At 40.7% G+C, this 13,172-nt stretch overlaps 1 protein-coding gene across 4 annotated transcripts in view; it reads right to left on the reverse strand.

Annotated features, from left to right (window-relative positions):
* Window positions 1-4,838: 4,838 nt before the first annotated feature.
* PAK6 (p21 (RAC1) activated kinase 6) overlaps window positions 4,839-13,172 on the reverse strand; it is a 46,300-nt gene continuing 37,966 nt past the window's right edge. For all 4 annotated transcript variants that reach the window (XM_014061128.2, XM_014061127.2, XM_014061126.2 and 1 more), the window contains 2 exons: window positions 12,777-12,911; window positions 4,839-6,493 (listed from right to left, as the gene is read on the reverse strand). In XM_014061128.2, the coding sequence (XP_013916603.1) occupies window positions 6,326-6,493; window positions 12,777-12,911 (303 nt within the window). In that variant the 3' untranslated portion in view covers window positions 4,839-6,325. The remainder of the gene's footprint in view (window positions 6,494-12,776; window positions 12,912-13,172) is intronic.

Consider the following 13,172-nt stretch of genomic DNA (forward strand, 5'->3'; position numbering starts at 1 on the left):
TATAAATAAGTGCTATCGCTATTGCTAGACGCACAAGGAATTTGGTTGCTTCCAGTAGCATGAGATGTCCTAGTGGAGGCATTGTCTTATATAGATGTGTCCCACATACTATCCCCCCCCCAATACTTTTTAATCCCAGAGAAAAACAGTGCTAATCTATTGATCTTCTGAAGATGGTATCCAATGTTTTATTTCTTATGCTGAGGAGATTCAGTCTTGAGACTGCTGATCCATAGACAATTGGATTCTCCAGCTTTTCCCTCTGAGGATAGAGAAGATTCAAATCTTGGTAGTCAGGAAATAGAGCCAAACTCTTCTGCCAGCCTCCATGGCTAATGGTGTCTTGGAAACCTTCATTTTAACGTACACCCCCCCCCCCAAAGAGGACATGCTGGAGATTGAACACGCCCCTAACCAGAGATGGACTTAACATACGTTTAGATGGACAAAATATTCTATTTTGAACATGCCCCTAACCAGAGGTGGACTTAGTATATGTTTAGATGGGGAAGATATTTTATTTTTCTTCAATTCTAAGCAAGAAAGGGTTCTTTTCCCAACATAAGCAGGGCAAGGAAAGAGAGAAAGGCAAATGTCTACATATTCATTATTGTTCTATCTTGCTGGAGCCATCCCAAAGGCAGTAAACATGAAGACATCCCATCCTTAAGCGCTCCAAACAAGATCCAAAATTGTAGTGTGAGAGAATAATACAAGACTCCCTGGAAGGAAGGCTTAGAGTCTGTGGAAAGGGACCATTTAACTTTTCAGGTAACTAATGGACAAATTTATTAGCCCCCAGAAAAGGAAACTCTTGGTGATTGAAGGGTTTTTACTACTCTGGAAAGTCATACGGAATCTGGACCATATTACTTTGGACATAGGAATGTTCAGCTGTTAAGATTCTACTTAGTGCTATGTTATGACCACCACTTTACTGGGCTGTGCTTTATGCATTTTAATTATGCATGTGTCCATGGAGAACTTTCTAGGTAAATGGAACATTTTAATTTAAACAGAGATTGTATTGTTTTCACAGCAGGCTCTATTTAAAAGAGGAAGAAATCATAGGAGATTGTAGCAATATGAAATGCTGCAGGACTTTGTCCTCCTGACTTTTAGAATATTGTTTGAAGTGGACAATTTTGTAAGACCTATAATTAAAGTTATCACTTGAAATACAACAGAATATAAACTGTCTCTCCTTACAATCATAAATTTATTTATTCATTTATTGGAAAAATCTTAGGTACTGTAATGTTGGGTGGCACACTACAACAATAAAAACATAAAAACCACAACAGAAACTCCTGGCATCCTAAAAACAACATACATCATCATCACTCATCCACATTCAAGTGTACAAACTTCCAGCCTCACCTTTTTCAGATGCTTGCAGAAAAAAAGCCAGCTCTTCAAGGCCTTCCAGAAGCCTAGGAGGAAAGGGCTGGATCTCGGAGAAGGAGTTTCAACAGGGTAGAGACACTTATGGAGAAAACCTACTTCCTAGGTCACATAAGACAAATCATGGCTTGAACATTCCAGAGGCTAACAGCCTACACAGTCTCAGCTGGAGCAGCATTATCAGAACTGGAGTGAGAGTCTGAATCTGAATCCTGGCCCATCAAACACCAGGTAGAAGTAGGTGAAAGGAAAGATTGTGTTATGGGTCCTGGAGAGGTGTGTGAAGGACAAGTTGTGTGTCTGCTCAGGGTAGAGGCAGTAAGTGGGCTACAGAAGTGCCAAAGCAGAGCCTGTTTGTATAGAATCTAGGTAGTTAAGATGGAAGTGGGTGGCTCTCAGTCCCTTGGGATGGAAAGCTGAAGGGAAGGGAAGGTAGATAGGAAGAGAAAGGAGATGATAAGGAAGAGGATTGCAGTGGTATTGCAATGGCTTGGGAAAGTATGGTGGGAGACAGATGGGTGCTTTCAGGGAAGGAGGTCCCAGTACTGCATTTTGGCTCCGTGTTTGGCCCCAGATCCTGGTTTCCAGAGCATTGCTGACTTTAGTCTCAATCAGATTGTGGATGGAGGAGTCATCTGGCTTGTACCACTGGTAGGACAACGAAGTGGAGAGGGATTCCCATTCTGAAATTTGTCTTCTTAGGTTTTGGGTATGGTATCAGCTATGACTCCAGGACAGAGTGGCAGTTGTTACTGGTATCAGGTGGCCTTCAGGGACCCTGCGTCAGACATCAGTAGAGGTGATATACTGTTTGCAAGACTGGGGGTTGCTGCTTACTTACCTTCCTCTCTGTATAATTGCATCCCTAACTGCTCCTGGACTCTGTGTCTGAGCTGGCTTATGGTTCTGGGAGGTTTCAGTCTGCTGTTTCTGGGCCTGGGATCGGAGCAGGGTTCATGGCGCCCATGGCAACCTTGGACCTGCTTCAACTTATTCATGATCTGCTTCACATAGGAGGCCACATACTGGCTTTGGAATTTGCTTCAGGGCATCTGTTTTATTATCTGGATTGGGGGAGTATTAACACAGGTCCCCTATCATGGATAGAAAATTGGCCCTAGAGTGCTTAGGAAGTGCCCCTCACCACATGGAGACAGGAGCTATTACATTGGCCTGCCCCAGGTGCCTGATGGAACAAGTGTGGTTTCAGGGAGGAGCTGAGTTTTCTTCTGAAGCTCTTCTGAGTAGTTGGCTGGTGCCCTTGTCACTGCTTGGAATAAATAGACAACCAGGGTATTAGCCTGTGGATTTTCTCTGCATATGGAAATCATAGATGCCATGATATGCCAAGCAACTTCTCAAGGTGAAGCTGGAGGAAGACAAAGAGTGAAACTGACTGAGACAGTTGAGTCTGAATTCACACTTACCTTGTGGCAATAAAGGTGGCAAAGTGTTCTTACTTCTCCACCCTTATTGCATCTGCAGATAGCCAGACAACCTCGTTTCAGTGATTAGGTTCCTTCTGGGTAAGGAGGAGCTGGTGAGCTTCTAGTGAAGAATATTCTCAACATCTGCTTGACTTTGTCAGAGTTGACCTCTGGTTGAGCAGATCCTTTGGAAATGAGTCCTAGGATGAGTTTTCTGGGATGAGCTTGCCAGTTGATCTCAAGGTTGAGGATGTGGATGTGAGCGCATCTATTGCATGAGCTGCACTGAGTCCCCAGTTTCCTTATGGGTGCAATTCAAGAAGCTGATTATCATGCTTCTTGGCTTCTTGGAGTCGTGCTGGTGCAGTGGTTAGAATTCTGCCAACTGTCAGCCAACTACCAACAGTTTGATCGTCACTATCTCAAGGTTGACTCAGCCTTTCATTCTTCCGAGGTTAGTAAAAGGAGGATCCAGATTGTTGGGGGCAATATGCTGATTCTGTAAACCACTTAGAGAGGGATGCAAGCACTGTGAAGTGCTGTAGAAGTTTAAGTGCTATTATTATTGTAATTATCATAGTAATTATCATGGCACATGTCGTTACTTGTGGGACTACCTCTCCTCAAAAATATCTGCCTCTCCCAATAGATTGGATAGGGTAGGCATGCTCTAGAGACCTTCTCTGAAATTCTGCCATCTATTGGGACCTTTTTCATGGCTGCCCCTACATTGTGGAATACTCTCCCTCAACGATTCAGGACCTCCCTCCCTTTAGCCTTTTGAAAGGCTATCAAAACCTGGCTTTTTACCAAAGGGCTGGGATAGGATAGAAAGAATGGAATTAAGGTAATTGAGACTTGCTGTAGAGGATACTAAGGGGATGATTAAGGGCAGGGATTTTGTTCTTATTTGTTTTACTGTTTTATTATTGTATGGTTATGCTTTATAGTTACTGGTTTTACTGCTGTTGTAAACTACCCAGAGTTGTTTAAAATGAGTAGCCATACAAATCAACCAGACAGACAGATAGACAGACACCCTGTTTCCCTGAAAATAAGAACTCTCCGGATAATAAGCCCTCCTCAAAAATATTGCAACACAGCAGAAGCCATGAGGTGACCATGCTCGCCGCCTCCTACCCCTCATAAATAATAAGGCCTTCCTGAAAATAAGGCCAAGTGCTTATTTCTGGAGTTAAAAGAAAATAAGATCCTGTCTTATTTTTGGGAAAACATGATAGTTAACGTATGATATAAGATAAACAAAATCAATAATGACTATGGGTACTCTATGCTTAGACAATTTCTAAAAGATGTTAATGAAGCAATTAGGGACTTGGAACACATTTTATCTGACAAGAGAAAGTACCAAATGTAGAACTACAAATGACAGGCCAAGATAATGATTTCAAAAAGGATGCTTTACCAGATATATAAAAGAAACTGGATGAAATTTTAAAAATTAAAAGGGAAATACAAATGACAAACCAGTAGAATGACTTGGAAAATAATCCTTATTGGATCTATAGAAGAAGCTTGTTAAAACCTTGAACAAATCTCTGCAATGGGATAAAGAAGAACTGAAATCAAATCCTATGAAATTATTGAATTAAAGATTCAGACTGTTAGAAGGAAAGGAGAAATATAAAATTGGTTTATTTAATCAAAACTGAAATAAGCCTTTTTTTCTGCAATGTTCTGACAACTGTTTGATTTTTTGCTGATACCAGAATTGGAAACTTAATGTTTTATGGATTTTCTGATAGATAAGAGATGGGATATGGAATGAAGAATTAGTTAATAACTAGTGGACTGTAAATGAGCCTTGTTGCCCAAATAGCTATTAATAATGTAGTCTTGGACCCTACTATAATCTTATGGGTTATTTTTTGAACTACATTGCTCTTCTCCTACTTAAACGTAAGAGCTCTAAGCCTGCAATTCTCCATTGGTAGTTTTACCACAAATAACAACTGCATGTTTAAACTATATCAAAACTGTAACATATTTATGAATAAACAAAAATCTTTTAATTTAAACCAAAAGCAAACAACTTACACACACAAAAGAAATATTTGTTAAAGATAATTAGGCAATTCTTTAAAAAAGGAACTTGCTTTGCACAGATCCTGAAACATACAGAAATATTTTACAGAAAAAATGTCTCTAGTATTTCAAGTTTATATTTTTACACAAATCTACACTTGAGTCAGATGGATAATCTATCATGTGAGGGCAAACTTTGAGGCAGTAGAAATAAATTTAACCCTCTTCAAACTCTCACCTATTTTTTTTAAACAATCCTCGCAGTCCACAAATACAAAACATCTGTTTCACAAGACTGAACTCCAATATATTGTAATTAACACTCCATACAGTAATGCACATAATACCACTTAAGTGTCAAATGACCTTGTTCTTACACTGGTAAAATTCCCCATACAAAATTGCTGCATTGACATTAGAAAAGAATACTAAAAATGATCAGTCTACATCCAGGATGAGCAAACATTTAAAAATCTGTTCCATGCTTTCCCCTGTCTAAAAAACATGGGAGGTAGAGGGTAAATATTCTCACCTGCAAAACAGACATTTTCAGGGGAATTAACAGGATTGCTTCCACACTTTATTCACCTTGCTACAGAATTCAAAACTGGTATAAAATACAACCCAACAGTTGCCTCAATCTGCAACTACTGAGGAGTCCAGTGTATTTAGAGGGGTCCAGGATGAGTCCAGTGTACTTAGAGCTAACTTGCTTCCTTATTTAGATAACCCCTGTGTTGCCTTCTGTTTCAGACACTGCTAGGGAAGGCACTATGTTTATATGCTTCAGAATTTCAAGAGTAAGGTTCCAGGGGAAGTGTCTGCCTTAAAGCGCTGCTCCCCAAAGATATTGTGTTAAGGTTGTGAAATGACAGACCATTCTAAATATTTGCAAAGCTGTAGGCTCAATATTATTCATTCTTGGAAAAAGAAAGAAAAGTGCTGGAGGAACGATTTGAAAATAAATAAGGGACAAGGTCATTTTATAGCAAGTTTAAGACAGACATGATGCCATTTAGTGTTAAGTGAATGAGAATGCCTGTCCTTTAGTCACTATGAAAGAAGAAAGATCAGACTTCATTCTTTCAGAAAGTTCCAGTTCAGTCAGTATCTAATGCCTCTGGAGGTTGCAGATACATATGACCCAAGTTGACAGAACCATCTTACGTATGTTTCTAGAAAAAGAATCCAGACACTTTACAATATTCATAATATAGAAAGAATTTGTAGGAATCCAGATTTTGATTGTCTTCAGCCACAAAATGAAAGGTAAACATTAAAAAGCAGCTAAAAGATGATGACAATTTCTCTCACATTCACATCTTGGGAAAGAACCCTGTCCGATTTCAAGCAGTGTGCGCAGGGCAATGTCGCCCTTCATCCTTTCCTAATCAAGAAAGAATTACTAGGAAAAAGGTTGCACTGAAATACTAGATTCCGGTTCAGAATCAGCAGGTAGAGGTGCGTTTCCTGTATCGCTGGATAAGGGGCACGAGGCATTCTGGAAGTCCAGTTTGAAGCAAAAAAGGGTGATCCAGGAGTTCTTGTGCTGTTGCTCGCTCTAAAGGATCTCGTGTTAACATTCGCTCCAAGAAATCCCTTAAAACTGGAGAAGTCTGTGGAAACAAAATTTGATACTATTAGACATTTCAGGTAGATAGTTTCAATAATACAAAGTACTTCTAAAATTTTAAATTAAAGTTGCAATTTCTCCTAGATGTAATCCAAAGTTCTTTTTCAAAAACTTCCACGGTTCAGAACAAACAACAAAGCATTGAACGGCAACAATAAGACTGTTATTATAGTTCCTTTTTTCTTTTTTCCTGAATTCAAAAGTTCTGTGCAATGGTAATTGTACTTGGAATCTACATGCTCCAAGTGACAGAATGTTGAGGCTGAAACTGAGGCTGAAGTCTTACTTTGATTACTCTGTCATCACACACATACAGGTCTCTCTTTCAGATCTTACATTTTTACAGTGAGGCTTAGGAACACGAGAAGGTCTGGTTACATAACACAGTCATATAAATATTTTCCCCAAATAATTCAAATCCTGTCTTGGTCACAAGACGTCATGAAAGATTTAGAAAAGCCAATATGACTTTATAAATAAAAATGCTATAGAAGTACTATGTTTCCCGAGAATACAAGCTACCCCAAAAGTAAGTCCTAGCTTGATTTCTTACATGTGCACCCAATATAAGCCCTACCCCCCCCCCCCCAATAAACCTTAATTAAGATCCCACCCACTCCAGGGTGCCTGGGGTGGAGCAAGGTGAATGGGTAAATATTAAGCTAAGATGGGGATGGGGAGGTGGAACTGCCCTACTAACCAGGACACGCAGACTCCAACACCTGCCTTGCTGGCCCACTTTTTCTGCAGCCGCTTGCCACCACTTGCATTGCCCCTGGCCTCTGTTTCGCCTTCAGAGGCCCTTCTGGAAAGTCCTCTGCAGCCTATAATAGAGTTCTGGATCGAGGCCGGGGGCAACACGCATGTCAATCCGGAACCCGTTTTTCAGCTGATGATGCCTTTCCTTTCCTGAAGGCCTCTGATGGTGAAACAGAGGCTTGGAGCAACACGCACAAGCGGCCGCAGAAGAAGTGGACCGGCAGCGGGCTTCTGCTGGGCGGGGCTGTCAGTGCCACCGCCGCAAGGTGAGCCAGTGGAACACCCCTCCACAAAATAAGGCTTGGTGCCTATTGTGTGGGTTGTGTGAGGGAAAGACACGCAGGAGCCGTGGATGCAAGACAGATCTTTATTAAGACAGAGATGACAGCGATTCGAACTTTCCCTGAACGGTCAGGGTATTTATACTAGCACTCAGACCAACTGTCAGAATGACCAGCCAATCAGGTCGCAGCTGGTATTTGCATATTGAATATGCAACACTCCTTCCCCCCAGTTCTAAAGACCAAATGACCAGCCAATCAGGCCGCAGCTTGTATTTGCATATTCAAACTCAGACTCTCTCCTTCCCCCCAGTTCTGTGCGTGCTCGGCCTCGCTGTTGCAAGATGCTGGTGAGTCCTTCGTAGCGAAAAGTTTTTTAGTTTTAGGAAGGCTCTCGTTGGTTTTTTTAGAGCCTCGGACGGCTCTCGCTGGGTCGAGAGGCAAGCGGTGGCCGCGTAGAGAGAGAGCTTCAGTCGTCCTGGGCTCCTCGAGTGCTCTTTTGAATAAGCGGCGCAGAACTAGGCTTTTGAAGAGACTAGCGGCGGAGCTGTAGATGGAGGCAAAACGGAGGCAAGCGGATTGCATAGGAGTAGAGTGCTCAGGTGTAGAGGCGTGCGAGCGGCTTTATAGTTAGGTCTGATAGAGTAACGAGGAGTGGCCAGAGGAGTAGGACAGTCTGGTGTATGTAGTGAGTGTGCTAGTGTTGGAGAGGCTGTGCAGTTGTTAGCGGGGATCGGTCGAGCGGCTGCTACCAGAGGGCAGACTTCAGATGCGCTAAAATTTATGCAGGCTGAGCCCCTTCAAATTTAGACAGGCTGAGAGAGCGTAGCCGGTGCATGCTAGGTGGCAGCTTGGAGAACGAGGCTCGGAGAACGAGGCGGTTGCTTGGAGAACGAAGCGGTTTTTCTGAACGCGGCAGTTGGAACGAGGCGGTTGGTTGAACGTTGGTTCCTTGGGCCTCTCGACAGCCATGTAATGCTGAGAGTGCCGTAGGAACAGCTGAGAGTGCCGTAGGAACAGCTGGCGGCAGGCAGGCAGCGGTCCCATGCGCGGTTTAGCCGTCATGGTCCATAGCTCGTCCCTGAGTAGCGGCGGCGGCTCCCGTCGAGGTTAAGCGTAGGAAGCCCGTCCCTCGGACGGATGGAGGCCGCGCCTGATTGCTTACTCAGGTTGGCTGAAACCGGAGGCCCACGGCGGTGGTTACTGCTGCTGACGCTTGCTGGCCAAGGCGGCGGCTCTGACAGGCCCTCAATGGAGTAAAGAACAGAAATTTTTCCTGCGTTCACGTTGGCTGATGTTGTTCCTCGCTTCTGTCTTAGGCTCTGCGGGAATCGCAAATCAATCCCACCTTCGTCGCCAGTATTGTAACGTGTGGGTTGTGTGAGGGAAAGACACGCAGGAGCCGTGGATGCAAGACAGATCTTTATTAAGACAGAGATGACAGCGATTCGAACTTTCCCTGAACGGTCAGGGTATTTATACTAGCACTCAGACCAACTGTCAGAATGACCAGCCAATCAGGTCGCAGCTGGTATTTGCATATTGAATATGCAACAGTGCCTTTTTTTGGTGGCAACAAAAAATATAAGACTGGGTCTTATTTGGGAGAAAATATAGTATTATGATGTACAAATGAGATAAAGATAAATGTTTTCCTCTTAGTCTTTGGCAAAGAATGACAAACACACCCAACTATTAGATAGTAAGACTAATCCATTAAACCCCACCAGTCATTTTTAAATAACATTGTGGGGATGTTTTATGGCAGAGCTCAAGGAACCTGGAAATTTCACTGATAATATTAGTCACTGCATACAAGACAGATTCCAGCAATGTCTGAAAGGATTTATGTCTGATTTTACTATAGGTAATAGAAAGGAAAGGATAAAATACAGAATGTTGGAGCTTTTCAAACAACTATATAGATCCTCCTATATATTAGTAGAGGGATTTATTTATATGACTATATCCTTTTAGAAAGCAGTTTTAAAACAGAAAGGATCAATTCTGATATATGATATAAATTTTATTTCATATTCCCAAATAACTCAAATCTGTGCCATAGTACATGTGTTAATCTTTAAGGCTACACAAATCTATCATTTGAGACTAAAATGTGATATAAATATATAATTATTACTCTGAAGAACCTTTTAAAGTGCTAAAGGCATTATATCTTTGCAATAAATACAATAAATTATAGAAAGAATATTACACTCTTTCTTTGAGGCCCATCTATAATGCTTGCTTTCTGAAGGAAAGACCCTAGTGCTGCCACTAGAATAATTTTCGGGCTCTTCCATTTTCTCTTTTTAACAGAATTTTATACAAAGAACCAGGAAAACAGAAAAAGTTAGAGATAAAACATGGAGAGGTTACAATGTTATATGGACTTCTTTAAAATTGTGACATACTCTCTCAGAATTATAGTTGTAATTCTAAAATACAGAGATTCTATGGAGAATATATTTAACAAGTTATAGATCTCTGTAGAATATAAGAAGTTCTTGTATTCTTCTTTGCTTATACTGTATGCTTCTCTTTCCATTTCCTGTACATGTCTCTTTTTTACAGCATTTTAGAAAGCTCATGTAAAAAGAGTCATGTATAGGAAATGGAAGGAGCAGCATAAAACCAAAGAAGAATACAAGAACAAACTGAAGGAATTGTGCCAGGAGAGCTAAAGAAGAGAATCAGCTGAAAGGCTTGTGGGAAATGATTAAAATAACAAAAGAGGCTGTAGGAATATTTCAGAACATTAAAATCCGTATTTTACATCTGTCTTCCCTATAAAGAAAAAGAAACTCCTTGCTAGCCATCATTTGCCACTGATGGAAAGACAAGTAGACAAGCAAAACTGATGACAGAACTGCTAACTATAATATCTGAAAGTCCTGGAGAAACGGAAAAGTCCCAAAAGATTGAGGAGGGCAAATACTGTTCTTATCTTCATAAAAAGAAAGAAGAGTATCCATGAATTTAGACTTGTCATTTTGGTGCCCCTATGAATAGTGTTGTAAAGTACATTTTTAAACATCATATTTATGAGCACTTGGATAGGAATGCAACACTTAATAAGAGTCAACACTTTTCACAAACAAATCATACCAGTTAAGTCTTATATTTGACAGACTTACTAACTTAATTAACAGGGGGGTAGACAAAGTAAAACAGTAAAGCATTCATCTATGGTTCTCATGAGATCTTCATTAATAAAATGGCAAAATGAAGGCTAGGTGCTTGAAGGATTCATAATAGGATGAATGACTGAGAATATTTATTCATGTTCCCACATCAGCTTTGAGAATATTCTCAATTGGAACACCACAAGTACTCGCTTGGATTTTGATTAATAACTTAGATGAAAGTCATGATGTTGCATGTACCCTTTAACTTAAGGTCTCTAGACAAAGGCTGAACAGCCATCTGTTCTCATATTCAAGCACATTGTGCACCACAGATCTGTAAAATCCAGGATTTGATTTACAATTTATTTTTACAGGTTTCTTTGTTAGGAAAAAAAGTATCTTGCATTCACCACTAGATGCCAGCAACAGTCTGCAGGAGTGATGGTTAAGCTAAATTCTGCCATCTCTAGTATTTGAACAGACCTTAGATCTATGTGATTTTTCTCATAGGCAGAAGAGAATTACCATATGTATCATCTCATTGTATCTGATGTGCAACTATATTTTAGCTCAGAGGAACTTTCCAGATGAGATAAAGCTGGAGAGAATTGCTAACACTTTGGAAAACAGTCAATTCAGGATCTTGATATTGGGCCCTATCAACAAGATGCAGTTTAGTGGTGAGAAAAATAAGGCCCTGCATTTCGATAGAAAAAAAAAAACAGATGCCCAGGTACAGGATAGGAAGTACCTGGCTCAACAATAACACCTATGAAAGAGATCTACCAGTAGGTGTCCGTGTGGACCGCTGCTTAAGCTGCCAAAAAAACCCAATGCAGTCCTAAGTTGCATCAACAGAGGGATAATAACAAAATCACAGCAGGAGGTGATAGTACTGCCCTATACCACTCTAGTGAGGTCACTTTTGGAATACATTATCTAGTTCTGATCACCACAATACAAAAAAGATGCCAAGGCCTTATAAAAAGTGCAGAGAAGAACAAAGATAAGGGATCTGGAGACTAAATCGTATGATGAATGGCTAAGGGAACTAAGAATGTTTAACCTAATGGAGAGAAGGCCCAGGAGAGACTGATAGCAGTCTTCCAATAACTTGAAGGGAAATGGGGCTTATTCTCCATAGCACCTGAGGGCAGGAGAAGAAGCTGTTTGGTAGAAGTTTGTCAGAAGGAGATCCAACCAGGAACTAAGGAGGCATTTCCTGACAGTGAGAATGACTCAATGGAACAGCTTCCCTCCTGAGTTGTGGGTACTCCAATGGTGGATGCTTTTAAGAAAAGATTGAACAACTATTTGTCCAGAATATATATGGTATAAGGATTTCTGCTATTTACAGAGAGTTGTTCTAAAAAACCTCCCTTTCAGTCCTGTGATCCCATGATTAGCTTATGAACTAGTCTACTGAAGAGAAGGACCAGGGGAGACATGATAGCAATGTTCCAATATTTGAGGGACTGGCACAGAGAGGAGGGGGTCAAGCTATTTTCCAAGGCACCCAAAGGCCAAATAAGGAATAATGAATGGAAACTGGTCAAGGAGATATTCAACCAAGAAATAAAGAGAAATTTTCTGACAGTGAGAACAATCAACCAATGGAACAGCTTGCCTTCAGAAGTTATGGGAGCTTCATCACTGAAAGTTTTCAAGACTGCCATTGGTCAGAAATGGTGTAGGATCTCCTGCTTGTGTGGGGGGTTGGACTAGAGGACCTATAAGGTGCCTTCCAACTCTGTTAATCTGTTTAATCTGATTGCCAGAGTTACTTCAAACATCTCTATAATTTAGAAAGCCGCTCCAAGCACAGAAATAGGAAGGCTGTATTATATGATAGCTTATGTGTCAATTACATGAATATTTGCTTCATTGCAAGAACGTACAATTTAAAGGGTGTGGATTTGTGGTCAAGCTCGGTTTCTCCAAAAATGCACATTTGTACAACAGCAATAGGTAAGAACAGCAAGAGGAATCCCCTGCAAACATTGTTCATGCTATTTCTAAATATTTTTGTGTATAATATTTAGAAGAGTATTCAGCTGCTACAACATACAGAATTGGAAACTTTTATAAACATATTCACCTTATGAGAGTTTTTCAATTTGGGAGGAGGGCTGTCACGGAGCCGTTTCATTGCTTGGACTGGAGAATCACTGAAATAGGGAGGTTCTCCATCAATCATTTCAATTACCATGATTCCCAAAGACCAGATGTCCACCTGCCAAAACAGAAGACTGCATGTGGGGATGATGTGCAGAAAGATATTCTACTTCAGAGTTAATAGACTTTCCCAGCTGAGATATCAAAGAACCTGAAAGATTATTAATTAACCTTTTTTCTAGCATTGCATCAAGAAGGCATTTTTATCTTGCTTTCACTGTCGTGCCATTGCTTCTGTTACTTATTTTTACATTCACTGTAATGAATTCTGCAAAAATTTGTGCATGTAACATTTTTATTATAACAGTCTTATAGTGAT

This window comes from Thamnophis sirtalis, unplaced genomic scaffold (assembly GCF_051295495.1).
Source record: "Thamnophis sirtalis isolate CommonGarterSnake01/CBP01778 unplaced genomic scaffold, rThaSir2_p1.2 scaffold_1, whole genome shotgun sequence".
NCBI classification, from domain to species: Eukaryota; Metazoa; Chordata; class Lepidosauria; order Squamata; family Natricidae; genus Thamnophis; species Thamnophis sirtalis.